The 27,799-nt window shown below is 32.1% G+C and overlaps 1 protein-coding gene and 1 pseudogene across 1 annotated transcript in view; one reads left to right on the top strand and one right to left on the bottom strand.

Annotated features, from left to right (window-relative positions):
- CSMD3 (CUB and Sushi multiple domains 3) overlaps window positions 1-27,799 on the top strand; it is a 1,056,828-nt gene that overhangs the window by 982,161 nt on the left and 46,868 nt on the right. Inside the window, exons 50-58 of the mRNA XM_077163312.1 lie at window positions 60-248; window positions 3,699-3,884; window positions 4,941-5,135; window positions 7,710-7,883; window positions 18,531-18,704; window positions 21,460-21,633; window positions 22,331-22,516; window positions 24,531-24,704; window positions 26,745-26,927. Of these exons, the coding sequence (XP_077019427.1) occupies window positions 60-248; window positions 3,699-3,884; window positions 4,941-5,135; window positions 7,710-7,883; window positions 18,531-18,704; window positions 21,460-21,633; window positions 22,331-22,516; window positions 24,531-24,704; window positions 26,745-26,927 (1,635 nt within the window). The remainder of the gene's footprint in view (window positions 1-59; window positions 249-3,698; window positions 3,885-4,940; window positions 5,136-7,709; window positions 7,884-18,530; window positions 18,705-21,459; window positions 21,634-22,330; window positions 22,517-24,530; window positions 24,705-26,744; window positions 26,928-27,799) is intronic.
- On the bottom strand, window positions 13,735-15,132 carry LOC143688969 (septin-10 pseudogene; annotated as a pseudogene).

The following is a 27,799-nucleotide window of genomic DNA, read 5'->3' as shown; positions in this document are numbered from 1 at the left end:
TTGGGTAGTAAAGAATTTCGGACTCATCAATTAAACAGAGATTTTTTTCTTTTGAACAGCTTTCTACTGTAGTACACCAGAATCCCCGCCACACGGATACATTATCAGCCAGACAGGTGGACAACTTAACAGTGTGGTCCGGTGGGCCTGTGACCGAGGATTCCGCCTTGTTGGGAAAAGCAGCGCTGTGTGCAGAAAGTCGCGCTATGGCTTTCATGCATGGGACGCCCCAGTCCCTGCATGTCAAGGTGAAGTATATGACCAGGAATGGAAAAGTACACTAATAAAGATGAACCCCATTTGACTTTGCTTTTCAGATTATTAAAATCCCCAAATATATAAATATCCAGAAGCCCATTTGGAGTCCTCCCATGAAAATAAGGCATAAGTACACGGACTGTTGTTATGTGATGATGTGCTCTTTGCCCCTTATTTCTATAGACTTCACTCAGGTACTCACACAATTCCAGTTGCTTTGTTGCCGGAAAATTCTTGAACCAGAAATGGAGATTGCATTAGTGCAGCATTTTCAGAGAGATAAAAGAGGTCAAGAATGGCAAGTACACTAAAGGCTGAGTTTTACTCTGAGAATGTAAATGTATGCTCTCAAAGTAACAAACTTAAATGACAAAAATGGAACCTACTACCTGCTTGTTTTTCTTCACTATCTTAGCTAACCCAGTATAGACATTGCCTTTCATTTTCGTTTGTATTTTGTTCAAAATTAAAGTACTCAGGATAAATGAGCATTGCATCCTGCTTTGAGCAAACAGAATAACAAGTTTCTTAATCAACGACTATTATGTTTCAGAGTTTAGGAACACGAGTTGTTTTTTTAAGAAATAGTTGGCATCGTAACTGAGAATAGTCAGAAAGATAAGTTCAACCACAATTATTCAAGAAAAACTAATGTTGAACTTCAAAAACTTTCAAAAATTTAATTAGTGCAATTTATTTTGTCAATAAGAAATTAATTTCTGCTTGATTTATTCTAAATTTTATTCTGGTTGATTTATTCTAAATTTTAACGGCATGTGGAGATGCATAGAACAACTTTTTGAATCCTCACATTAAAAAAGAGAAAACACTCTCAATTAATAAAAAGTTGGTCTTACCTATCATTCACTTATTGGAGGTAGTTTATGTAAAATAAATAAAATTGGTCAGAGTTTAAAATTAAACAACGAAAATTAAATTAGCAAAAGAATAGATATTACCAAGTACCCAAAATGAACTTCTTTTACCTATTAGACAGAATTTCTTATTTATGAAGATACTTCTATTAGACGTGTGAAAATAGTGTGTAAAAAGAACTATTGACTTCTTGTCTGTGGATGCAAGAAACATTAATCACTTATTAAGGCTGAGGGAAACATCATAACCTCAGTGGGTTACCAACATCTGTGGCACTGACATCATGCAGAATGGATAAATTTTAACTGCCAAAACATCTGCTTTCCTTTGACCGATGGGTAGCAGAGGTATTTGCAGTTTCTTAGTATTAATTGATTTCACAGAACTGATTTGGGAAAGAACCTTTGCTCTCATAATTTCAGAATCATGGGATTTAAAAAGATATAAAATAATATCTAAATCCTATATCTTTTAAATAGACATATTAGAATGCTCTGAACTTTGAACTTTTAATTTTCTTTTATGTGAGCATTGTTTTCCATATATAAAACAATCCCTAAAACACCTTAGTGAAAAATATTTAAGTGTCAGTTCACATGAAAAATAGTCTGCGCTTTCTGAAACTTTGACATTGCTTTGTAGAATCCATGCTATACCTTAATTGACTTTTGGGTATATAATTTTTCATTGTTCTTGATTTAAAATTGTTTTACATTTAGAATAGAGATTAGCATGAAAATAAAAAGAAAATATATGTCTTATTAAAATGATAAAATATATATAAATCAACGAGCCATTTCCAAAACTGGATCTTTCAGTATCATTGAAACAATTTTAAGAGATTGTTTTGCAAAACTTTTGTTGGTCATTGCTAATGAAAATGAAAAATAAATTAAATTAAAGTGAAATGATTAAATGCCATAATGAAAATTTTTTTTCCAAATTTGTTTTAAAATCTCCCTCAAGAATTGAGCCATCGATTTTTATATAATCTTATGTAAAAACAGTCACTTTGCATTTTTGCCTGACTTTCAATTTGCACTTTCTTGAGAGTTCTCTAGAGATGTTTGTCCCTTTGTTTTTTTGAAAACTATTCAGTGATCATGGTCCTTCTAAACTTTGTTTGTTTTCCTTTTTGTTGGGAATTACAATCGTAAACCAACCACAGGCACATGGTTATTCTATCGTTTTAGGAGACAGTCTTTTTTAAATTCTAAAATAAAACTTTTTTACTAACCACCTTAACAGACATCAGGGAACCATTTACTTTTACGACACTATTTTAGAGGTTCTGTAATTAGATAGCAGGGATAATAACAACATTACATGAAATTGCTTATATAATTTATTAAGTCAAAGTTACTGTTTTTCTGCTTATAATTTGAAGGTTACCGAATTACAAAAGATCAAGCTATTGAACAGTAGGGACTCTGTTATCCAGTTTTAACAGTTTCCTGTAGATTTCACATGGATTAATGAAATTTTAACCACATGATGGTTGATTTTATAAGAGAAGTGGAAACAATTCTGGGTTGACATGGGATATGAATAAATAGAACAGAGTTTATAGTATTAAAAACAAACTCAGGTCTTTTTGCTTTTTATTTTAACATGAGGTAAAACATAATTATAAGTCTAGAATCCCTTATATGAAACTTTAAGACCAGATATACTTTAGAATTCACAATGTTTAGAGTTTTAGAACGGTAATGGAGTACACATGCCACTTATTATGAAAAATTCCAGTAGAGTCTGGGACAGCACCCATCTTCACTTACATTAATTTTTCTGCAGATATATATATAAATATTTATAATGAACAGAATTTATAAAGGTACAAATACTCTCTTAATTGAACATTACTTCCAAATGAATTCTTAAAAGCTTGTGATTTTTTTTGGAAATTTAAAGTGTGCACTTGAAGGACAAATAATGATGAAATGTTGGGTGATCCTAAGTAGATTTTAAGACAGTAAGTCTTGCCCTTATATTTATTAAACTTGCTCATGTACATGATATTCTATGAATGACATTTAAGTGCATACATTTTGGCTGCCCCTAAGACAAAGAAATAGCCAGCTTCCAAGCAAAATAAATCCATTTGTTTTGCTGCTGGCTAAAATTCCATGAGTATTGGTTGTCACCACTTTTATGACTTCTAATCATTGTCAGTCAAACTGAAGTACCTACGTGTATGCTGTACGGTGATCCAGGGTAGGGTAACATTAAATCTACTCTGTATTTACCTAACTTACATCCTCATAAAATCTATATGAACACTATTAAGTATGCACAAGTGCACAAGGAACAAAGTAAGAAGCCAAGAGGCAAAACATGAACAATGTATGGATCTTCTGATTTAAAATATGTTCAATAGGAGTTTGCATTAAATTATTCAAGAAGTTATAAGTCTGAAAAGCTTTTTGTGGGATGTATCTAAAATTGTTTCAGAGAAATTGATAAAATTTGAAATATACTTTATGCATCCTATTGTTTAAGAGTTTTATCTAATAAATGAAGCATTTATCTGTTTCTGTGATTATGTATGTATGTATTTATTCTAGCAATTTCCTGTGGGATTCCCAAAGCTCCAACAAATGGAGGGATACTCACAACTGACTACTTGGTAGGAACCAGAGTTACCTATTTTTGTAACGATGGATATAGACTGTCTTCAAAGGAACTCACCACTGCTGTGTGTCAGTCAGATGGGACATGGAGCAATCATAACAAGACCCCTCGCTGTGTTGGTATGTGGTCATCATTTTTGTTTCTATTGGCGTCTTTTACAATTTGAAAATGTATGTGTTAAAACTAATTACTTAAATTAAATGTGATGTCTAAGAGTGACTTAAGCTGTCTTACACTATTAAAGTCCTGGAAAGCAATATAAGAATTTTATACTCAGTTTTGGAAATTCCGGCATGTTTATGTCAGATAGAGGGACTTTTCATTTTAAATAACAAAGTTTCATTTACATTTTGAAAAAGTCACCCTTACATCAGCATGTGTTTTCAATACACAGACACACAAAATTTTTAATATTTGCATTAATGTAACTATATTTCAATACATTTAGCTCTGATTTTATGAAGGTAAATGATGCAACTGAGATGATCCGTAACTTTGTACTTTTGTTGGTATTCTTCTCCTTATTTTCACATATGCTGTTTCCCATTTCTCTACTATGGGTAAATGAATATTGTATAAGGTTAACATAAAATAATTCTGATCCAAAATTTGGTAGTGAGAAGATTGGAAAATATTGGTTTGAATGAGTTTCTTTGATTTTCTATATATTTCCATTATTTCTACTGGTTTAGTACTAACATTTAAACTTAGCTGTGATTTCATTGAAAATTATGATTCATCAGTTATTTGGAACTTTAGCAGAGGTTTCTGATAATGCTTCAGCTTATGTTGAACAAGTTTTTAATTAGCAAAGCTTATATCACAGCTCTTGCATAAAAAGGTTTTCTTATCATACACATTTCCTCAAAATATAGCCCTTCCAAAACCTCTCAAGAAATACAAAAGTGTATGTATTTATTCCAGGTAGGTAGAATTAAAATGTTTAAAAGCTCCACAGTATGAAACAGCAAGACATTCAAGGAACCATAAAGCTGGGGGAGTGGTAAAACTTGAAATGGAAAAGAGATAAACATTCTGAAGGAATTAGTATGACACAATAATGACTACATTAGGGCAGTGGAGATGTAAAGGATGAAATAGACATGAGATATAGTTAGGAAGTAGAATTGACATGGTCGACTTATTAGCATTCTTTTTGTGTGTGTTTTGCATAGTTGTTACATGCCCAAGCATCAATTCCTTTACCTTGGAACATGGAAGATGGCGAATTGTGAATGGCTCCCATTATGAATACAAAACCAAGGTAGTTTTCAGCTGTGACCCAGGTTATCATGGATTAGGTCCTGCTTCTATTGAATGCCTTCCTAATGGTACCTGGAGTTGGAGAAATGAAAGACCATACTGCCAAAGTAAGTATCTCTGCTGCTAAACATTTCTTAAACCATCCTTGATGATTGAATTGGCTAATCACTTCCCTTTCCAAACATACTAGGACAACATCAAAATAATATTATTAATATGGTCATTTATTCTCAAGACATTTTTTCATCTCCAACTATTTTGGCATTAGTAAGTTCTTATAAAACAATATGTGCTTTGGTGAGTTCATAATGTTTATGTTATACTTAAGTACTTCCCAGATACTGTTTATTCCTTCATATGTATTGTCTCATTTATTCATCATGTCTTACTCCTTCATATGTATTGTCTCATTTATTCATTATGTCTAACTAAGTATACGTTAGTTGAGATGCTCATTTTGTTGAGAAAGAAACTGAGACACAGATTTAATCATTTTGTCCAAGTCACAGAGCCTAATAATGGTGGAGAAACCCAAGCACTCTGTCTAACAACCCTGGCTTTTAATTAATCTGTTAAGTGACATTTATTTTCTCTAAATACAAAGTTTCTCAAACTATAAATCATGATAATAATACCTGTCTCATGTTGTTTTGAAAAGTTTTTGTGAAGACTTAATATTTGAAATACACTATCTCCAAACTAATGTGTAGCCAGAATTCAGTATTTATTGAATCAAATTCAACATATTACATAATTTTATTTCCAGCATGGTTATTAAATTGATGCTATTATAGATAAGCTAACTGAACCAAAATATTCAGATGAAATATCTTGAACTACCTCTGAGCTTCCTTCATTGTATTTATTGAGTGCTTTCTTTGTGCCAGGACCTATGGTAGGCTGGAAATACAGCTTTTCAATTCATGTCCAACACAACCTTATAGTGTAGATGCCCATAATTTATAAATAAACTTATAAAGGGACCCAAAGTCTAAATAGGTGGATAATGATTAAATGTTTTAACATAGCACATGTCTACCTTATGTGTAATAAATATACAAGTACCTATTTTTATCTTACTTATAAATACTGTTATTTTCCATGTGCTTTCTTACGCTCTGAATCAGCATTGGATTGTTTTGGTTACCCTTTTTTATAAGGTAATCATATTGGTGAATTAAAATCTTAAAAATAGATCCCTAAATTGATATTCAAAAATTATATCATTTGTACTTGTAAATGTTTTCCTAGTCTTCCAGGTCTTCTCCTATGTTCTTTGTTTGTCCCTAGTCTCCTTGGTCATTTAGTATAACTTCACTAAAAAAGGCATGTGGAAAAGGGATATTTCAAATTAGGAAAAATTATCTGCAGTAGAAATTTCTCCTTTAGTCAGTCATCCAACAAGTGTTTATCTGGTTCCTCTGTGCTAAGGTCTGTGTTGTGAAGTAGAGTTTAAAATACATGTATGATCAAATTTCTGCCCGCAGGTCAAAATGGGGGACACAGAAAGAACCTAAGAATTGCAATTCAAAGAAAAAATGGAAAGAATAGTAATTTGTGTGGTCCTCCATTCACTTATCTTTTAAATGAAAGTAATGTGAATATCATTAGTAACACTTACGGTTACCTCAAAGGATTGTTTATTGCACCATCTCAAAATAAGCATTACATTTAAAAAAATTTTTGCAAGTATTTAAGGTTCCCAATTTTTTGCTTTGTCTCTAGAATAAACGTGTAATGCCTAGAGCTGAAAGCCAGAGCTGGTTCCAGAATAAAGAACTTTGGGCAAGTGGTTAAGTACTGGATTCTGAAATTACACCACAGGGTTTAAATCTTGACTTAGCTACTTAGAACCTCAGCCACCTTGTTCAAGTTACTTACATTTCTCTGTGATATATTATGTATATCCTAATGTATACAATTGAGATAATAGTTATACTTATCTCATAGAGCTGTTTGGAGGATTACATCTGTTAAAGCACTGGGAATAATACCTAATACATAATAAGCACTCAATAAACAATATCCATTATTGTTTGTATTCCAGAAAGACATCTCATCTATAGCATTAAAATATGAAGGAGTCATAAGAGATGGGTTCTGAGCAACTTAGCAAACCAGTTACTCTCTCTTTTTCGAGTTTTAAAAGCCTGAAAAATCATGTAAAATATGTTTAATGGATCTTATGAGAATCAAACGATGTTTTACAAGTAAATTTCTTTATAAATTATGGGTATAGTGTCCTTGACAGAATTAATTGTAATTACAATCAGAGTTTTTTTGAATATAAGGAAACTTTGCCTCAGCTAATTTAAACGGCTTGACCAATGTCACTTGATAAATCCGAGAAAGATTTTGGACTAATGAGCTAACCTCTCTCTAGTCTTGTGATTGTTTTTTCACTACAACCTACTGAGCAACCAGCTTGGCTAATCAAAACATGCAAAGAAAATAACTTCATTACATATCACTGTCATTTAAAAGGTTTTATGGGAACTTAAAGGGATACATTTTAAATGATGCCATCTATTTTTCTCCACACTTCCACCCTCATTCCAACTCTTTACGAAGATTGATTTCATTTGTAGTGTCAAATTGTATGAACTCAAAATGTTAAAGCATGATTTTAAGATCATATGGACAATATCTTTAAGGGTTTTTGCTTATTTGTTATCTCTAAGTTATTTCCTGTGGAGAACTACCTACACCACCAAACGGAAATAGGATTGGAACCCAAACTTCCTATGGCTCCACAGCTATCTTTACCTGCGACTCGGGATTCATGCTCGTGGGCTCCGCGGTCCGGGAATGCCTCTCCTCGGGTCTTTGGAGTGGATCTGAAACCAGATGCCTAGGTATAGATTTTTTTAAATCATTTTAACCAAACAATTTTTGTCCCTGTAGGATGTGTCCCTTTTTCTTTCCTCTTTTTCTGTTACCTAATATAAAATGATAATTAACTTACATTCACTGTCTAAGGATGCTAAAAACCAGAAAGCATTTCACTTTAAAAATGACTCCTGGTAGAAAAGCATAACACTTAAAGTTAATCAACGAGTATTCCTAATGAGAATGTTATGTCATTAAGGAGAGAAACATTTTCTTCCAGACATGGTGAAAATAAAAAGGTGAAAACTAATTGCTGAAAATTATATGTCTGCATACTCAGCTGGATTAATTGCTGTAATAGTTAATTCATTCTAAAGTATAGTCAATTCTCCTTTCACCTATTTGCTTAAGGTAATGACTAAAAAAGAGAAACAATTTCTATATTTAAACATCTCTATCCCTTTTTATTTCATAAGATTTTAGCATGTGCAAAGTTACTTTCCATTAAAACTTTAAAAATCAATTTTTCAAGCCAGATTTTAGGCAAATAAGATTCCCCCCCTTAGATTCCTCTATATTCATTATAGAGGAATATATGTATATAAAATTCTTCTTACACTTCCTCTTTTATTATTAAAAGAATATTATGATATATGCATCATCTTTTTCACCTTTTTTTTCAAAGACTTCAATAATTCCTTTACTATTAAAAGAACAGCATGATTTATACTTTTTCTCTAGAATGATTTCAAGTTATGACAGCAAGAATTGAATTAGGTAATAATGAAATTTATTCTAGTGATTATTCACTTGTCTGTTGGGAACAAGGCATAATCTCTTTTTTTTCCTTTTACTAACTTAAAAATTGTTGATTATTATGAAATCTTGCTAAATTAGTACAAGATTTTGTCTCCAAAAATTATTACGTAAAAATATAATGCTTAAAATCTGTGTTTTAACAATTAAAAAATATATATATATTTGCATGTGGGAAAAAATTAAGTGGTTAATATGCTTTCAAATATTCATAGTAATGCAATCTTTATTTGAAGCTTAAAAGGGTATCATTAGAGATTTTCCTTAAAATCTTTGTTTTTACCCTGAGGGCACATTTGTTAATAGGTATCCTTGGAAACCCAGCAATAGTGGCTTCTTTATAAGAGCATATTTTTGGATGTACTATAAGACCATTTCACAAAAAAGAAAATAGTAAAATAAACTAAATAGTTTTGTATTAATATATGATTGAATAATTAAGTCAAATAGTTCTTAATAGTTGCTAAACTTACCTTTGTTATGCTATTTTCAATTACAGGTTACTTAGTCAACTTACGAATTTGAAAATTCATATGTGAACCTAATTTAAAATACTATGTTTTTTGGCTTAATGTCCTGATGAAATGTTACTGCATATTATATTTTATCGAATATTTGTATATTCAGGGTGGTTTTATTCATTTGATATTGTTCTCTGAAAAGCATAATATTTCATAGAAAAACTGCCTCTCCATCTATGAAGATAACATCATCCATTGCAGATGATATAGTGCTCACATCTACTATAAATTCAAAAGAATGTTGGTGGTAGGAAAGTGCAAATGCCAAATGTGAAAATCCTAGACTCATGCTTAGAACTGACTTGAAGGATCGTGGCGTCCAGTCATCCTTCTTATTTGCAAACAACTTGCCCTATAGGCCTGGACCATTTTTGCTTAGAATGGTTATAAGATGTTTGTCATTGTTTGTCTTAGTGCATTTATGCCTGTCCCCTCAGCAATTTATTATGCTTTCTTTTTCAATTTCTCAATTAAAGGAGCTGACAGAGTGCTCAGCACCTGCGTTGTACAATGAATATTTTGTCGAATTTACTTCATCATATATCCATCTTTTCAGCTCTCTATTCATTGTATTCATTGTATTTTTTTAATACAATTCATTGTATTTTTTGATGCATTTCAAAGTAAGCGGCAGATATCAGTATACTTCAATATACTTCACTCTAAACACTTCAGCTGCAAAGCATCAGCTGGAGTTCAGTAGTTGTTTACAGTTATTTTTTGTTTTCTTTCATGGAAAAATTTAGATACAGCTAAATGCATAAATCATCAATAATTAATGAGTTTTGACAAATGTATACACCTGACTAACCCAAACTGCTATAAAAAATTGGAACTTTATCATTATTACAGAAAGTTTCTGCATGAAGCTTTGTAATCTGCAATCCCCACCTCCCCACCCTGAAGAAATGACTCTATTCATATTTTTCACCATAGATAGGTTTTCCCTGTTCTAGAAGTTCATAAGAATTGAATCCTAAAATATAGACTCCTTTGTAAATAGTTTCTTTCATTATTCTTCCATCCTTCTTGTTGTGTGTCAGTAATTTGTTGTTTCTTTTTTTAATCACTGAGTAGATTTACATTATATGAAGATGCCAGCGGTTAACCATTCTCCTTTCGATGGATATATTAGTCAGGGTTCTTCAGAGAATTTATCATCTATCTATCTATCTATCTATCTATCTATCTATCTATCTATCTATCCATCCATCCATCTATCTAGCTATCTAGCTATCTATCAATATTGTGAGATTTATTACAGGACCATGGGGATGAGCAAGTTGGGCCTCAAATTGGGAAGTCAGATGAGGATTTTGATGAATTCCCTTAGAGTAGCTGGCTGGCTGAAGTAGTGCTGGAAACACTTTCTGACTGCTGAAATAATCAGTTCTCCTTTTAAGGGCTTCAACTGACTGGATGAAGCTTCTCTCATTGCCAAAGGCAGGCTCCCTGGTTGATCCTTGATGTGTTAATAGTCATGGATGTAATCAAGTCACTAATGATTTAAATCCTCTCACAGTTACAATCGGAACACCGCTTGCTGCCTTGACCAAACAACTGCAAACCAATGTCTAGCCAAGATGACATGGTATTAACCATCACAGTGGGCATCTTAGCTGCACCTAGGTTTGGGCTATTATATATTATAAATGAAGCTGCTGTGTCTTTCATATGAAAATCTTTCTTTTTTTGACATATGCATTTATTTCTGTTGGGGAAATATTGAGGCATAGAATACCTAGTGAAGTCCTGGTTGCTTCACGTTGTCCAAAGCCATATGACAGGGCAAGCTTTTAATGTTATCCATTTTGAGGAGGGGGAAGTGGGACATGAAGGTATCTCATGAGATTTAAATTTGTGTTTTCCTGTTGACTGCTGATGTTGGGCACATTTGCATGGGCTCATTAGCCATTTGTGCATTTTTCTCTGTTAAGTGATGAAATATCTTCTCTATTGGATTACTTTTTAAATTATGAATTATGAGTTTTTTATATATTCTGGTTGCAAGGCTTTCATCAGTATGTGTTTAATAAATATTTTCTCCTAGTCTGTGACTTGCCCATTTGTTTAATAGTGTGTTTGCATGAGCAGACACTTATAATTTTGATAATGTCTATTTTATCTTTTTTTTCCTTTATAATTATTGCTTTCTCTGTCCTGTTTAAGAAAACTTATCTCGGTCCAAAGTTACAAAGATTTTCTTCCATTTTTTCTTCTAGATGTGTTATAGTTTTTATTTTTTTTGTATTTATATCTATAGCCAATTAATCTTAAGACATCTTTAATTAGTTGTTGTATGTAGTGTAAAGTAGGATTTGGCTTATTTTTTCCATATAGATACGATACTAGTTTTTGCAAAGATTTTTTAAGTCTTAATGTCTGGTATGCTCTCCAAATTTGTGTTTACTTTTCAAGATTGCAATGGATACTATAGTTCCTTTGCAGTTCCATGTATGTTTTAGAATTATCTTATAAATATCTACCAAAAAAAAAAAAAAAAAAAGGCTGGTGAGATTATGATCAGGATTGCATTCAATCTGTAGATCAATTAGGGGAGAATTGATATTTGAGACTTCTAGTCCAGGAACTTGATGCATTTCATTTATTAACATCTTTAATTTGTTTTCCAGTCGCAACATTTTGTCATTTTAACATAGAGTCTTGTGTGTCTTTTGCTAAATATCCTCCAGAAGTTTTAGCTTGTTTATACAACTGTTCTTTTGTGAAAAGGATTTTGTTAAGAATTCAAATATTTTAACAAATAAATAGCTATTCATATTTTCTATAGTTTATATTGTTTTGGTGAGTTGCACTTTTCAAGAGTTTGTACTTTTATTCTGAATTATTAGATTTACTGCCATAAGATTCATAATATTCTCTTATCCTTTAATTTCTGTATACTTTTTAGTAATAGCCCTTTATTCACTACTAGTCTTGGTAATTTTGTTCTTTCATTATTTGTGTCATTCAGATTAGCTAGGAGTTAACAATTTTGTTTATATTTTTAAAGAAAGAATTTTTAGCTTTATTCATGTTCTCAAATTTTGTCTCTATTTCCTTGATTTCTTCTACAATGTTCTTTACTATTTCCTTCTTTCTACCTACTTTTGCCTTATTTTCTTTTTTCTCTTTTTAAGGTAGAATCTTAGTTATTGATTATATATCTTTCTTCTTCTCTAATGAAGTACCTAAAACTACAAATTCCCTAAGTACTACTGCTTTATCTGTATTTCACAAATTGTGTATTTTCATTTTTATACAGCTTGAAACCTTTGCAAATTTCTTCCTTGGCTCATTTACTTAGAAGTGTATTTCTAATTTCTCAAGTATTTGTAGTCTTGCTAAATATTAATATCAACTTGCTATTTAATTTCACTGTGACTCTATACTATCTTAAGATTTTATTACTTTGAAATATATTGAGATTCCTTTTGTGCCCTTGCATATGATCTGACTTGGTGAATATTCCCTTTGCAGATGAAGTGAATGTCTATTACGCTGTAATGGGGTGGAGTATTCCACAAATGTTAATAAAGTCACATTGGCTAAAAGTGTTTTTAGAGTTTTCTACATTACTTTTTTTTTTTTCAAGAGTAAAATGTCAGTTTTATTTAGAAATATGCGAGTACAAAAAATGAAAAATTATGTATCTAAGAATGTTAAGAAAAGGCTGGAAACTGCTAAATTGCTCTGAGAATACTATTAAGACACTTAGAATTCAAATGTTCCTTGAGATATAAATTACCTGAATTTCTTACACCTTTAATATTCCGGTGTTCATAGCTATTTTCTTTAAAAAAATATTTTAATAAAATGACTTCACCTTCTTATTTTTAAGCAACAAATAGGTAATACATCCTAATGAAAATTCTGTAATACAATGCTTTATCACTACAAAAAAGGATTTATATACCTGATGACTTTACTTTTAATCATACTTTGTTTCATTACACCAATACATCAATCAAATAAGGCATACTGAAGCATAGAAGGTCATATAATTTGGTACAGAAGCCTGGAATATTACCAATTAGGTAATTATATCAAAATTTTAATACTTCCATAAAACTATTAAAAGATTATACAGTTTAAAGTATATGATACACTTCAAAATATATTCCTGACATTTTACGTTTAGAATATTTTTTAAAAAGCTTCATCTTGAAATATAAATGCAACCAGATAGATATAATAGAAATGAGTTTTGTATTTCAAACAGCACTGAAACTATTCTCTTTGGTACAATGTACTACAAAGTATTAATAGCTTGGCAACAAGGAAAAATTATTTTAATTCATCTCCAACCAACAGTTTAAAAATTTCTAGCAGTGAGTATGTAAGTAGTATCATCTACTCTAGTATATGTATTTTGATCTCATACTTGAAAATATTTTTCCACAAATGGCAGTTACTGTGGCCATTTGCCACATACATAACTAATAAATGATATAAGAACTAAGAACAACAAAAAATATTATAATGCATACTCTAACTTTTTAATAACTTTTGCTTGTGGTGACCTTCTGTAATGCATAGTTCCGGGACCTCGGTTTTACATATAATTGGAGTTCTTACAACCCTTGTCTTTCTTTAAGGTGCTACCTGAAGCAGCAAAGTACTGGTTCTGGAATATTTCACAGGTAGCTTTCTTTTTGGAAAAAGCAATTATTTCTTCTTCCAAAAGTCTTCTCTTTTCTTCAAGCTTCAATCTCTCCTCATGGTGGACTTTTTTAAGGTGCTCAAATTTCTCCTGGAGCTCTCTTTCAGCTTCTTTCAATATGGCTTCTTTCTCCTTTACTCGCTGCACAAACATCTGCTTCATCTCTTCCTCCTTCCTCTGATGCTCACCATAAATTTCATGTCTTTTGGCTTCATAGGTCTCTTGAAGACTAACTGGCTTGTTTTCAAGGCCCATGTCTTTAAAGCCCATTTCCTCCAGTTTGCACCGCCGATAAAGTTCATAGTGTTGAGTGTGGGTTTGCTCTCGCAGGTCTTCCATATTCGTACAAATGAGCATTTCCCGGAGTTTTACAAAGTCACAATGATTTTCATTTTCCACTTGCACAACACCCCAAGGTTACTGACGAGCTTTGACCATTTTATTTCCAACTTTTACCTCTTCCATACTTCCTACAACAGCAAATGGTAAATGTCCATTCATTGAAGCATTGATTTTAGCAATAGTTTCATCATCTGTTGGAAATTGGTATATCTGGACACCATTGCTAACCAATTCACTCATGAGCTTGATCTTAAACTTCTGTAATTCAGTCTTAGAAATTGCATCTGCTTTGGCAATTACTGGTATAATGTTCACCTTACTGTCAAGACTCTTCATGGTTAAAAGATCAAGGGTCTTCAGAGAATGGCCTGTGGGTGAAATGAAGTAGAGGCACACATGGATGCGAGAGTCATGGTAGTTAAAGAGGGAACGCTTAATCTTCAGTTCCTCTTGGAGATAGGCCTCAAACTGAGCATCTATGTAGTCAACTATAGGTTGATAACTCTCTTCTTTGTTTATTTGGTCACCAAATCCCACTGTATTCACAACCGTCAACTTCAATCGAATATTACTTTCCTGGAGTTCATATGTCTGAGCTTTAAGTCTAACATGCGGGTAAAAATGTGAGGATTCACAGTCTTCAAAATTGGTATTAAACAATGTGTCAATTAGTGTTGATTTTCCAATTCCAGTTTCCCCCACACAGAGAATATTAAAACAGAAGCCTTGCTGTATGGATCTATTGACCAGCTGATCAGGCAAACCTTCGAAACCAACGTGGCCAGACATAGTTAGCGAACGAATGTTTTCTCGTTGTAGTTTTTGTTCATCATCAGATACTGGTGAGGATGTACAACCTGCTTTTGTTGCCATGTGTGACTGAAAGAGCAGGTGCCGTGACACCTCAGAGGAAGCCGTGGTCCCGAGCGGCAACAGCGCTCTACATTACTTTTTAATTTCTTTCTACTTGTTCCATCAGTTACAGAGAGAAGGATGTTGAAATATCAAATTAAAATCATTCATTCATTTATTTCTCTTTCCGTTTCTATCAGTTTCTGCTTTGTGTGTTTTAAAGCTATTATTTAGCTGCAAACACATTTATAATTGCTATACCTTCTGGCAAATTGACCTGGATTTGACATAATTTGACATTTAATTATTCAAGTATCACTCTTTTGCTGTAGAGATAATCTTTGCCTTGAAGTCTACTTTATCTGATAATTATAAAACCTTACCTGGGTGGTTCAGTGGTAGAATGCTCACCTTCCATGTGGGAGACCTGGGTTCGATTCCCAGACCACGCACCCCCCCCAAAAAAACAAACAAAAAACCCAAAAAAACCTCACCAGCGTTGTACATTTCTAATTTTGAACAATATATGTTTTTCAATCTCATATTTTAACCTATCTGTGCTTAAAAGTCACTTTTTTTAGACAGCATATTATATAGTCTTTTTTTTTTTTTTTTTTTTTTTTTTAAAGGAAAGACAGAGAGAAGGAAGGAAGGATAGAAGGAAGGAAGGAAGGAAGAAAGGGAAACATTTTCAAACACTCTCTCGTTTCATTGTATTCTGTTTCTCCGTTTTTGCCACATGGGCCGGGGCCGGGAATCGAACCGAGGTCCTCCGGCATAGCAGGCAAGCACCTTGCCCGCTGAGCCACCGCGGCCCTATATAGTCTTTTTTTAAGTCAGTCTGAAAAAAATCTCTGTATTTTAATTGCATTCACTTTATTTATATTTAATTCAATTATTAATATGTCAACATTTAGATTGTTGTTTTATGATTTATTATCTGTTTTTCTTATCTATTTTTTGCTTTGCTGTCTCTCTAACTTTGTCTTTTTTGATGCATTATTTTTTGGAATTCCATTTTAAGTTATTTGTAGGGTTTTAGTTGTGCTCCTTTAGAGATTTAAAAACACTTTTAAGGAATTATTCTATAAAGTACCATAAATATACTTGCTTTTCATAGTCTACTTAGAATCAAAGTCAATATTGTACCATTTTACATACAATTTATTAGTCTTGAAGCTACATAGGTGCATTTGCCCCCCAATCCTTAATCTCTAGTTATCACACGCTGTATATCCAAATACATTATAAACCCTTCTATATAATGTTGTAATTTTTTTTCTTTAAACGATCATATACACTTTAAAAAATTAATAGGAAAATTTGTCTTTCATATGTACCCATAATTACCATATCTTGGGCTATTTCTTCATTCCTTTCTGGAAATCTTTCTGTCAGATATTATTTCCCTTCAGTCCTAAGGACTTATACATTTCTTATAGTGTGAATCTATTTGTGGCACCATTTTTTTGTTCTGGTTTATTAGCAAATGTCTTTATTTGCTTTCATTCTGAAAGAATATGGCTATGAAATTCTGGGTTGAACTTATTATTTTGAAATGTTAGCACTTCAAATATTTGGTTTCTCAATCTTTTGCTAAGCCCATCCAGTGAATTTTTTTAATTCAAATTTTGCAATTTTAAGTTCTATAATTTTCATTTCATTCTCTTAAAATGGTTTCTATTTTTTCCACTGAGATTTCCTGCTTGTTCACTTATTTTACATTCATTAAATAGCATACCATAGCAGCTACTTTAAGTAGACTTTAAGATCATTGTCCACTATTATCAGTACCTGAGTATCTTGGGATCTTCTAGTTTGCTAGCTGCCAGAATGCAACACACCGTAGATGGATTGGCTTTTAATAAAAGGGGATTTATTTCATTAGTTCTTCAGAGGAAAGGCAGCTAACTTTCAGCTGAGGTTTTTCTTACGTGGGAAGGCACAGGGTGATCTCTGCTGGCCTTCTCTCCAGGCCTCTGGTTTCCAACAACTTTCCCTGGGTTGATTCCTTTCTGCATCTCCAAAGGCCTGGGCTGTGCTGCCAGTGCTGAGATGAGGTATGCTGAGCTGCTTGGGCTGTGCTACGGTGAGCTCTCTCATTTAAGTCAAACGTCATTCATTGCAGCAGGCACACCTCCCAGCTGACTGCAGAAGTAATTAACAACAGATGAGGTTCACGTACCATTGGCTCATGTCCACAGCAACAGAACTAGGTGCCTTCACCTGGCCAAGTTGACAACTGAATCTAACTACCACAGATGACATTGAATATTCTGACTCTTTTTATTATGGATTCCATTGTCTTCTTTCTTCATAAGTTTATATAATTTTTTATATTGTGCCCTGATATTGTGAATGATACTTTGTAGAGACTTGGGATACTGCTATATTTCTTTTAAAGAATATTTAGTTTGTATTTTTTTTTCATTTGTATTTGTAGGCACGTGATTGGACTTAACCTGCATATTATGTCAAAATTCTGTCACAGTCCTGGTGGGCAGCATTTGAAATACATACCCACTTATTTTTATCCTTAGCTGGGTTGCTTAGAGTCTGTCCCATACATACTTAGTTCATGGTAAGCTAGAGATTTACGGGGAGTTTATACACTGAATTCGGCTGCTGTTTTGCAGTGCTCTTTTTTATTGGGATTTGGTGACATTGCTTTCCAGCTGTGTGGTAGCTCTGATCTATGTTCTCTGGTTCCTGCCAATGAAATTGAGAGTTTCTGTCGTATAATTTTCTGAACCACATGGCAATGAACAGGGTCTACCCTCAACAATGAACTATAAAAATATAATCTTCCTAATGCTGTTCCCTTCCACATTTCTACTCCTTCCATGTTTCAAATGCTTTTGCTTTCTTTAGAGTGCCTTTAGGTCATGGTTTTATATATCTTATTGAGAATGTATGAATTTTATCTTTGGAAAGATTGGTCTAATAGTAGCTACCCTGCCACGGTTAGAACTGGAAACGCTAATGCATTGATCTTTATTTCAATCTAGTTCATTTATGTTTAATTTATATAGGTGCAAAGTGACTTTCTCTAGACTGAAAATCTCACATCCCAATATTTATTTTAACAGTTTCCTACCACATCACATATACTACAATATTTTTTATATTCAGTTTTAGGAAATTCTATGCCTCTAGCTTTTATTAATTAGTAAATAGTAATATAAACCATGCCAAAGGTTTGAAGCATCATTAAGTTTTTATTTTTGTTGCTGTTTGTTTGATAATTTGGTTTAACCTATGAGAAAATAATCAAAGCAGTGATGAAATTTTCCATGCAATATAAAAAGAAATATAAAATATATGCTTTCAACTGGGATGCTTTAGTCATATAATTATGTTTGAATTACTAATGACATGCTTCAAGGTAAAATTGAAAATTTAGAAATGTTGCATATGCATATGATTACACAACCAAAACTGAAAGCAAAATTTTAAATCTTAATTTTAACCTATTTTAGCCGGTCACTGTGGAATTCCAGAACTCATTGTAAATGGTCAAGTCATTGGAGAAAATTATGGTTATAGAGATACAGTTGTTTATCAGTGCAATCCTGGTTTCCGATTGATTGGTTCTTCAGTGCGAATATGTCAACAGGATCACAATTGGTCTGGTCAACTCCCATCCTGTGTGTGTAAGTAAGCATGGCAAAAGCTGTTATAGACCTTTGTTCTTATGCAATTGCCATTTTATTATAAGAAAGATAAATGATTATATATATATAGGAAAGATAAATTATTATATATATAAATTATATATATGGATAAGCTTATTATTTTATTCTGTCATGCATTAATTTTTATATTATATGAGTTCAGGTGCATAGAAAGCCATCTACTGGAAAATAGGAAGAAAATATTAGAATATCTGTTGTTTTTTATGATTATCATAAATTTAAAGAATTTAAACTCAGGTCCTCTAGTATGTAGCATAAATGTATAATGTTTAGAAATTCATATTCATATTTTGAGAGTGCATTTTCCATTCTCAACAATTTTTAGCTATAAGGATTTAAATTCCTGGAGACCACTGCTCAATAGCATCAACATTGTTGCATTGTGATGCTATAAAGCTGATTATAGTGGAAAATACTTTGGGTAATTTTTTTTCTTATAATTATGATACTATAGTATTAAAATCAGATACTGATGGAATATTGCTAGTGGGACAAATCAGTAGCCATGACATGAAAAATCATTGTCCTCATTTCAGTTCCACTGGTATTTATGTGAGCTAATGCAAGTCATTTAATTTTTCTGGGCCCTAAACCAATTATATATCAAATGAATGTCCAAAAGCACTTATCTCCAAAGCTTTTTTTAGCTTCAAAATCCATCATATTCCAAAATACACATACATAGTTAATATAACTATAATATTTTCTTACAAATGATTGAAATATTTAAAAATTATAAAAGTTTATTTTAAAGCACTATTTCCACAGTTTTAAATTTCATACAAAATAGTAAGCTTATATGTAATTTGGGAATTGTTTTAATAAAAGACTTCAGCAGTTCGATAAATATCCGCATGATCTTTTAAGTTAATTAAAATATGAAGTCACACATGAAGAATAGAAGGGATGCTTAAATAATATCTTTCGTTATCTTTTAAATACATTTAAAGATTAATGGATCTCTTCTACACTTATGGTATGAGTTTGACTATTTTGCATTTATCATTATTAATCATTAATGTTATAATACTACAAGAATAAGAATATTGCTGAATAATACTACATTTATCCTTTTATTTTACTTCACTGAATCCTTGCTATATCCAGTGTTTCAGACTACAATCTATCCTGTTTTGGACCCAAAAAGACAAATATCTATGTGATTGTCCTTTTATTTCCCTTAATTTATTTCAATAGTTTCCATCCCCAATTGCTGACATGCATAAACATTGTAAATGTGTTGTAATTGTTGAGGCAGATCCTAAGATCATAGGATAGGACCTGTTAATTTTGGAAGTTTCAGAGAAATTGCACATGGGACTTTTAGTGTGGGTTCATAGGAAATATTCCATTTAATGTTCAGCTAATTTCTTTCATATTCATAAATTCCATCATTGTCAAATTGTATCCAATGTACAAAAAATTACTGGAATTCTAGTTTGCTGGATAATGCTTTTGAATCTTAAGATGTAATGGAATAATAAAGCATATAGTTAATTAAAATTATTTTCTCAGACACACAAGCACAACACACATAAACACACACATTCTGATTGTCTGATGATGTAAAGACAGCAATATTTTGCTTGCATCTGTTGTATATTTTTTCCATTTCATTTATATTCAATGATAACCAACGAATACCACTGTTATTCTTGTTGAATAATTGCGTCTATAAATGAAAATTGGCCCTTGCGGTAAAACTGGTTTCTTTATTGATAATTTTAAACAAGAATAAGATGCAATTAAATTTCCAAATGAGTAGGTTGACATTAACAATGCTGCTGAAAAGTAATTGCTCCTGGGTCATTTAAAAAAGTACGAAACGTGACTATAATTTTTCAATGTGACCAATTATGAAGTACAATTACTGTAGTAGCTCTGATTAATAGAGTGAGATGATGCAATAAAACAGTTGTAAAAATACAGGGAAAGCCAGCCTTTCATAAACTCTAGAGTAGGACTATAACATATAAAAGACCTAAATGATTCATCGAATCAATCCCATTAATTTCCAAAGAAACTGGGGCTAAACTATCAAATTTCACTGGTGAAGAAAATAAACCAGTGAGATTCAGTGATGTGAAGAATGTTAATATTGGGTATCTTAAAACATTAATGAAAAATAAAATGAGGCCTTATTTCTATTGTCTATACAATGTAGTCACATTAATTTGCTTTCCATAAACATTTTTGCTTATCAATCTATTAGTCACAAAAGTTTATTGTTTAAGCAAGATTAGCAAAAACTATTTCAAGATTCAATGCAAAAAAAACTGCTTTCAATAATCTTTAATTCTTAAACTTAACTAGAAAAGGAAAACTGATTCAATTTCATTCCTTACTGCTATTAACAGATGATGTGAACTCCAATCAGTCCCTAAATTTCTTTGCATTTCAATATTGTCTAATAAAATAAAGAGAATGAAATAAGTAACATGAAACTCTATATCTGTGCATCACTTCCATAAAATTACCATAGTTATAAATAATTCTTGATTTACTAATATATTTTGTTTATGGTAGAATGTTTTGACAGTATACCTTGTTCATTTGCATTAGTAAAGGTATTTTAAATATACTTCTACATAAAAAGTAGCCACCTTTCTACTTTGTTTGAAATGATTAGTTATAATTGTTATGTGATAACTGATTACCAAATATTATTCTGTTTTGGGCTCTTCACCCCAACCCTACCCCCTTTTACTATTAGCTGTTAGTTGTGGACACCCTGGTAGCCCAATTTATGGAAGGACAAGTGGAAATGGATTCAACTTTAATGACGTGGTAACATTCTCTTGCAATATTGGGTATCTCATGCAAGGACCCACGAAGGCACAGTGTCAGGCCAACAGACAATGGAGCCATCCTCCACCTGTGTGCAAAGGTAAGCATACAACTATGTTCTAGCTTCAGGCATAGTAATAATGTGTCCATGTAAACAGATAATACATTTGAAGCAGCTTGTGCAGAACAGTACAAAGTTTTCCATTAATAAAATAAAACATTTAGTATCCACATCATCTCTCAAGTAATGCTTTTCTTTTTCTTAAATTTCTAACTTATTTTTTTAAATATCAACACTGGCACTTTCTTTCGACTGCTTCACTTTATGTTCTTGTACCTATTTTGTGACCACATATTAAAAAATTCTTTGAGATAATTTTGTACTGCCATTTGCTTCATAGTTAATGGAATTCCTTTTGGTATTTACTTTCTTCATATTTTTGGAAAAACTATTTTTAAGGTCTGTATGACTGCCTTTCTCTGTAGAAAGAGATGAAAAAAATTATTGTTGTTTTCTCATTTTGTTCAACTGTAATTTAGATATTCTTTAAATCTGTATTAAGAAGAGGATTTAGGGGCTTCTGTTTAAAGAATGTCTATAGGTGTTTCCTTTTTTTCTTTACTTTCAACTGCATACTATCCAGTCCATTGTCTGGATAATCATTGAATTGACCTTATTCCTGGAATTTTTTGCCTGTTGGGTTAAGTTTATTTTGAAACTAAAGTTTCTGCTGGAAATCTATGTGGTTATACGTATATTATTCCAACATACCTTTCAAAATGTGCTATTTGTTTAGTGGTCAACTGTTCTGATCCTGGAATTCCAGCCAACTCCAAAAGAGAAAGTAAAATAGAACATGGAAATTTCACCTATGGCACTGTGGTATTCTATGATTGCAATCCTGGATATTTTTTATTTGGATCTTCAGTATTGATATGTCAGCCAAATGGACAATGGGATAAACCTTTACCAGAATGTATCAGTAAGTAGATAATGTGAATTTTTCCTTGAGAAAATGTCATGGAAATAATAGAGCTGTATCTCAAATGAAGTGTATTAAATTTATCATTTTATTGCTTTGAAACTACCCTTCATTTTCTGCCAATTCAATGACCAAGTGCAGTTTTTAAAATATTAATGTGTTAAATACTTCTCTGTCATTCTCTGAACTTGTATTTTGATAGGGCAAACAGAATATGAAAAGCAGGTATCTTTCATAATCTCTGATATTATCATCACGCAAGATACAACTAATTTTTTTGTGTGTGTGTGTGTGTGGGCAGGCATCGGGAATTGAACCTGGGTCTCTGGCATGGCAGGCGAGAATGCCTGCTAAGTCACCATGGCCCATCCTGATGCAACTAAATTTTGTTTTTTTTTTTGTACTAATTTTTCACATTTGATTTAAGTCAAAATTAGTTTTAATGTAAACAGCTGCCAGGGCTTCAGAATACTGGGTATTTAGATAAAGGTGTTACTTAAAACATAGTGATCTTAAATGTTTGGCACATATTGACACATACACTTATGATGTCAATAACTAAAATACATATTATAATTCAAATAAGCAAACATTTAATGAGCATTATGTTATATATTGTGCTATGTGTTAAAGAAGATAAAATAGGAGATATGCATGTAGTTAACATGTGTAGTGAGAAAAATGCTTAAACAAATACATCAGAATTTCTTGAGGACATAGAGAAATGAACATTGAGTGCTGGGAATTGTCAATAGATGTAACAAAATAAGATTTAAGTTAGGCTCAAAGAATTAGTGAATCTTGGGCATGACAGGGAAGAGGAGACAGAGGAGTAATTCTACTTCAAGAAATCTTTGTGTAAGTAGAGAATTTGGGATTATATTAAATTCCCTATATTATAAAATTATAGATCATATTATATTTAGAGGCATGTTATTTATGTTCATGTGTGAGCTTTTGTGAAAATTGTGTGACAAGATTAGTGTAGTTAAAAAAAAACAGCAACATTGCAGTGTGCCTATACAATTTTGAATTCTAGACAAAAATTCCTTCACTTAGGCTCCAGGCTTAAACGTCAGTTGACTTCTTTTTGTAGACTGACTAGGCTAATTCATTGACTAATTCACACCTTGACTTCTGGGGCTGCAACATTAAAGTGAAAAATTATTTCGTAGGAAATGTAAACATGATGTTCTTTAGAATTTCTTAGTCCTTATAGGCTTTCACCTTTTTGTCATTTCCTATGGGTTTCCTTAGTAATGTGTTACATGCTTGAGGGTTTTACTAAGTTTATGGCCCTTTGTGTGCTGTTTGATAGTCTGGGGTCATATTGCACTCAATATTTTTACAACTAACAGGGGTACACATTAAATTTCCAAGTTACCTTTAGCTTATAAAGAGTGTTCCATAATGTATTGACCTCCAATTTTGACTATGCCTACCAGTGTTTTGGTTTACCAGCCATTTAGCATTTCCTCTGTAACAGCACAATTATCCATTAATGACCTGGTTGGGAATGATTCTAGACTACAAATTAGATGGTGAGGCATGATTCATCTTCATTCCCTCTCCACCGTCCTGAAATTTCTTTCCTTCTAATTTCTGGATGTGTTCATTTTGAAAGCTATATGGCATCTATGTATCTAAGCCAGTCTTCTTAATTCCTCCCCCTACCATGAATACCTTTGTCCAGCCATATATACACATATTAACGTGGACATGCACTCATCACCCACACATGCACGGACTTGTCATACTCAGGCTTCTGTGCTTACTCCACTTAACAATGTTCCTGTTAAACACATTATCAAGGTGTGTGGGTTATCAGACTAGCTCATTCTAGCTGCAAACTGCATTCTATTTTTAAGTCTACTCTAAGATAGATGTTTGATCAGTGGAGGTAGTGTATGCTTGATCAGCAACGTCAATTCTGATTTGTTCATAAATAACTTGGTGCGGGTTGTTCGATAGGAGATATAAAAAAATTTTTATATTCAATAATTATGTATTGTAGTGATTGACTGTGGACACCCTGGCATTCCTCCTAATGCAGTCCTGTCTGGCGAGAAATATACCTTCGGGTCTACTGTTCACTATTCCTGCACAGGAAAGCGTTCTCTCCTAGGACATTCATCAAGGACTTGTCAATTAAATGGCCATTGGAGTGGATCGCAACCTCATTGTTCAGGTACCAAGTGGAAAATTGGACAATGTGTGCTGTAAATTGCATCAGTGTTATTTAATAGGAAAATATACATGATGCAATAAAAAGAGATGAAATGATATATTTCTCTTTTAAAACTCTTGTGAGAAAAGCTGAAACATTATATATTTATTGGAATACTTTCTAAGGTAATATAAATTCAGAGGGGAAATTAATACTGGTCTTGTAGAAGATAAATTATAAGAATGTGTCATGAACTATGTTGTGTCTGATGTAAAGAAGTATGTGGCTTTAGGACGCTACTTTGTGTGACGTGCTTTTTGCCTTAAAATGGTAAAACCACTCAAACAATAGTTTTTTTCATTTTAGTGTATACCAAATGTGTTCATCCTTACAAAGCAACCTTATATCAGTGATTTTCTGCTAGAGTTCAGGACTAATTAGCTTTATAAACAATTGATTACTTAATAGCATGATTCTTTAATAAAGCCCTGAAGATTTAAGTAGATCTAAGATAAGTTTTATGAAAGATATTTCCATATCCTGACTTGCTATATTATTATATAAACCACAACTCCTGAGTCCTTATAACCACAGTATGGTTATCTTTGAGTAAACGAAAATTAAGGCTATTTAAAAATAATTTGTTAATAGATTGAATATCTTATAAATCTTTTCTTAAAAAATGCAACTTTAGTTCTATATCTGTGGTGCTTCCCTATTCAATGACATTTATTTATTTATTTTTATTTGTATGTATCAACTAGATTTTATGCTTGTATTTACACCTTTTCTTTTAAAATAAAAATTGTCCATCTTCATAACATCTCTGTGGAGATCATGCTGATGAGTTATTAGAAATGATTTTATATTGTTTTCCCTTTAGAAGTAAATGTTGTGTAATGGTTACTTAGTGTTAGAATCCTCTTGTAACTAGTGGTTAATGCCTGTGAAGTGACTTCCTAGGACTAATCTTATAGATTTTTAAAAATTATCATTTTAACATGAGTATAAAACTAATTGTTATGGAATTAAAACTCTTAGAGTAACTCATAGTAAATTAACTTGGATAACTGATTATACATATAAACACACACACACACACAACCATTATATTAAGAAATTGCTAAGAATCACAAAGAATTGCACTCAGATGCTTAGAAGTGCAATGCTAGCCTTAAAGTTTTGAGAGGTTATTACTGTTAACTGATGGGAAAATGAGAAAGTCTAAAGAAGGATGCCGAATACAGTAGGCATGTTAAGAAGTGATCTAGACACAGAAATTTTTTAATGCTTATGTATTCAACCTCCTCTCTCTCTCCTTCTCAATATGTATTAATACTCCGGCAACTTTCGTTAAAATTAAGAAATAATGACAGGTACGAGTAAATCTTTAACACTAAAATCAAATGATAAATACTTAATCATGGAGTAACTTCTTATAAGGAACTTAACCTAAAACAATCTTCATCTTTGCTTGTTTATAATTTTCACCTTTTCAGATGTGAGATGTATATACATTTCATTCATATTTGATCAAGGGTCACTGGTAGAGAAAATTATGGAATGAAATTTTAGTCTACAAGAGATACTTTTTTGTAACATTTACACTTCCTAGGACATGATGGGTTTTTTGTCTGTTTATAAGATTATCAGTAATTCGAAGATTCAGAGAAGGAAAAATGTAGATTATCAAAACCAATTTTTCAAGTCTTAGTTGTCATTTGAGTCTATAGTTCTATCAGTTATAAATTATCAAATAGATCGATTATTAAGTATATTCTGGAAATACCCATGAAATATTCTTAACTTATTTACTGTCTCCAAATTTCACTGATAAGGAAAATAACACCGTATTCTGCAACCATTTACTTTTTCATTTAGGCTTTTTCTTCTTATGACTGGAGTCAGATGGGAAACATAAATTACAATTTTACCCACAGTTAGCTCATCATGTTAAATACAGCATGCACAAAAACAAATGGCTACAAGAATGTTCAGCCTAATCATGGACATAATAAATGTTTATTGAAATTAATTAACTTTAATTGTACTGAACTGCAGGTGATGCTACTGGGACGTGTGGGGATCCAGGTACCCCGGGGCATGGTTCTAGACAGGAAAGTGATTTCAGAACCAAAAGCACTGTCCGTTTTGCCTGTGATACCGGCTATAATCTTCATGGCTCAGAAGAAAGAACATGTTTAGCGAATGGCAGTTGGACTGGACGGCAGCCTGAATGTAAAGGTAATTCTTAAGCAAAAACTAAATATATTGAGAGTAGTGGAATTTAATATCCAAATTAACTAGGTACTACTAAGGAAGGGCATTTCTCCTCCCAGTTCCCCTGTCCCCAATTGTGGACTAAAAGTGGTAGATTCCAGCTTTACTGGCACCACCATCTAAATGAGCTGTGATAAGTAATAATAATAATAGGAAATATTTCTACTCAGTTATTTATATATAAACACAGTTCACAGCCTAACAAACATCTGTATAAAAAGCGTGAAAAATATTTGTTCAAAAGGTTTATTTTCCTTACTAGAGTGCTCTATATTGTAGATAATGTTATACCAACATTACTGATCAAGTATCAAGACCTGTTTTACTTTCCAAGTTTGTAGAAATGGAAAATATGTAGAAAAAATGCCTAACTATAAATAAGAACTTTATAGAGTACAGTTGCTATTCATCTGAATTGAAAAAAGTCTGGGTGTTTGTGTCAAATTGTAATTGTTCTAACCGACTCTGTTACGGTATTTAACACATTTATGACTGTCTAGGAAATGAAACATTACCAGTAAATTACCCTTGTGATTTAAATTGCTCTTTTCCCCATGATTTTAGCATAAAAACTGAACTTGTAAAAGTATTTATGAAACTTCCTTGATGTTATACAAATTATATGCATTTTATAAATGAGATAACTCCCATAGAACAATTCGTAGAGATCTATGAATTTGAGCAAATATAACAGAATTAATAATTTTCTCATATATGAGAAATATGGAGCTCACACAAATCATAAAAAGTGAGATTCTAGTAGATGAATAGGCAAAGTATATGAACAGAAAATATAAAAATAAAAGTGCAATTTATAAAAATTCCATAACTACTGA

The sequence above is a fragment of the Tamandua tetradactyla genome, chromosome 6 (assembly GCF_023851605.1).
Source record: "Tamandua tetradactyla isolate mTamTet1 chromosome 6, mTamTet1.pri, whole genome shotgun sequence".
Classification (NCBI taxonomy): Eukaryota; Metazoa; Chordata; class Mammalia; order Pilosa; family Myrmecophagidae; genus Tamandua; species Tamandua tetradactyla.
This window is presented reverse-complemented; position numbering and strand designations above follow the sequence as displayed.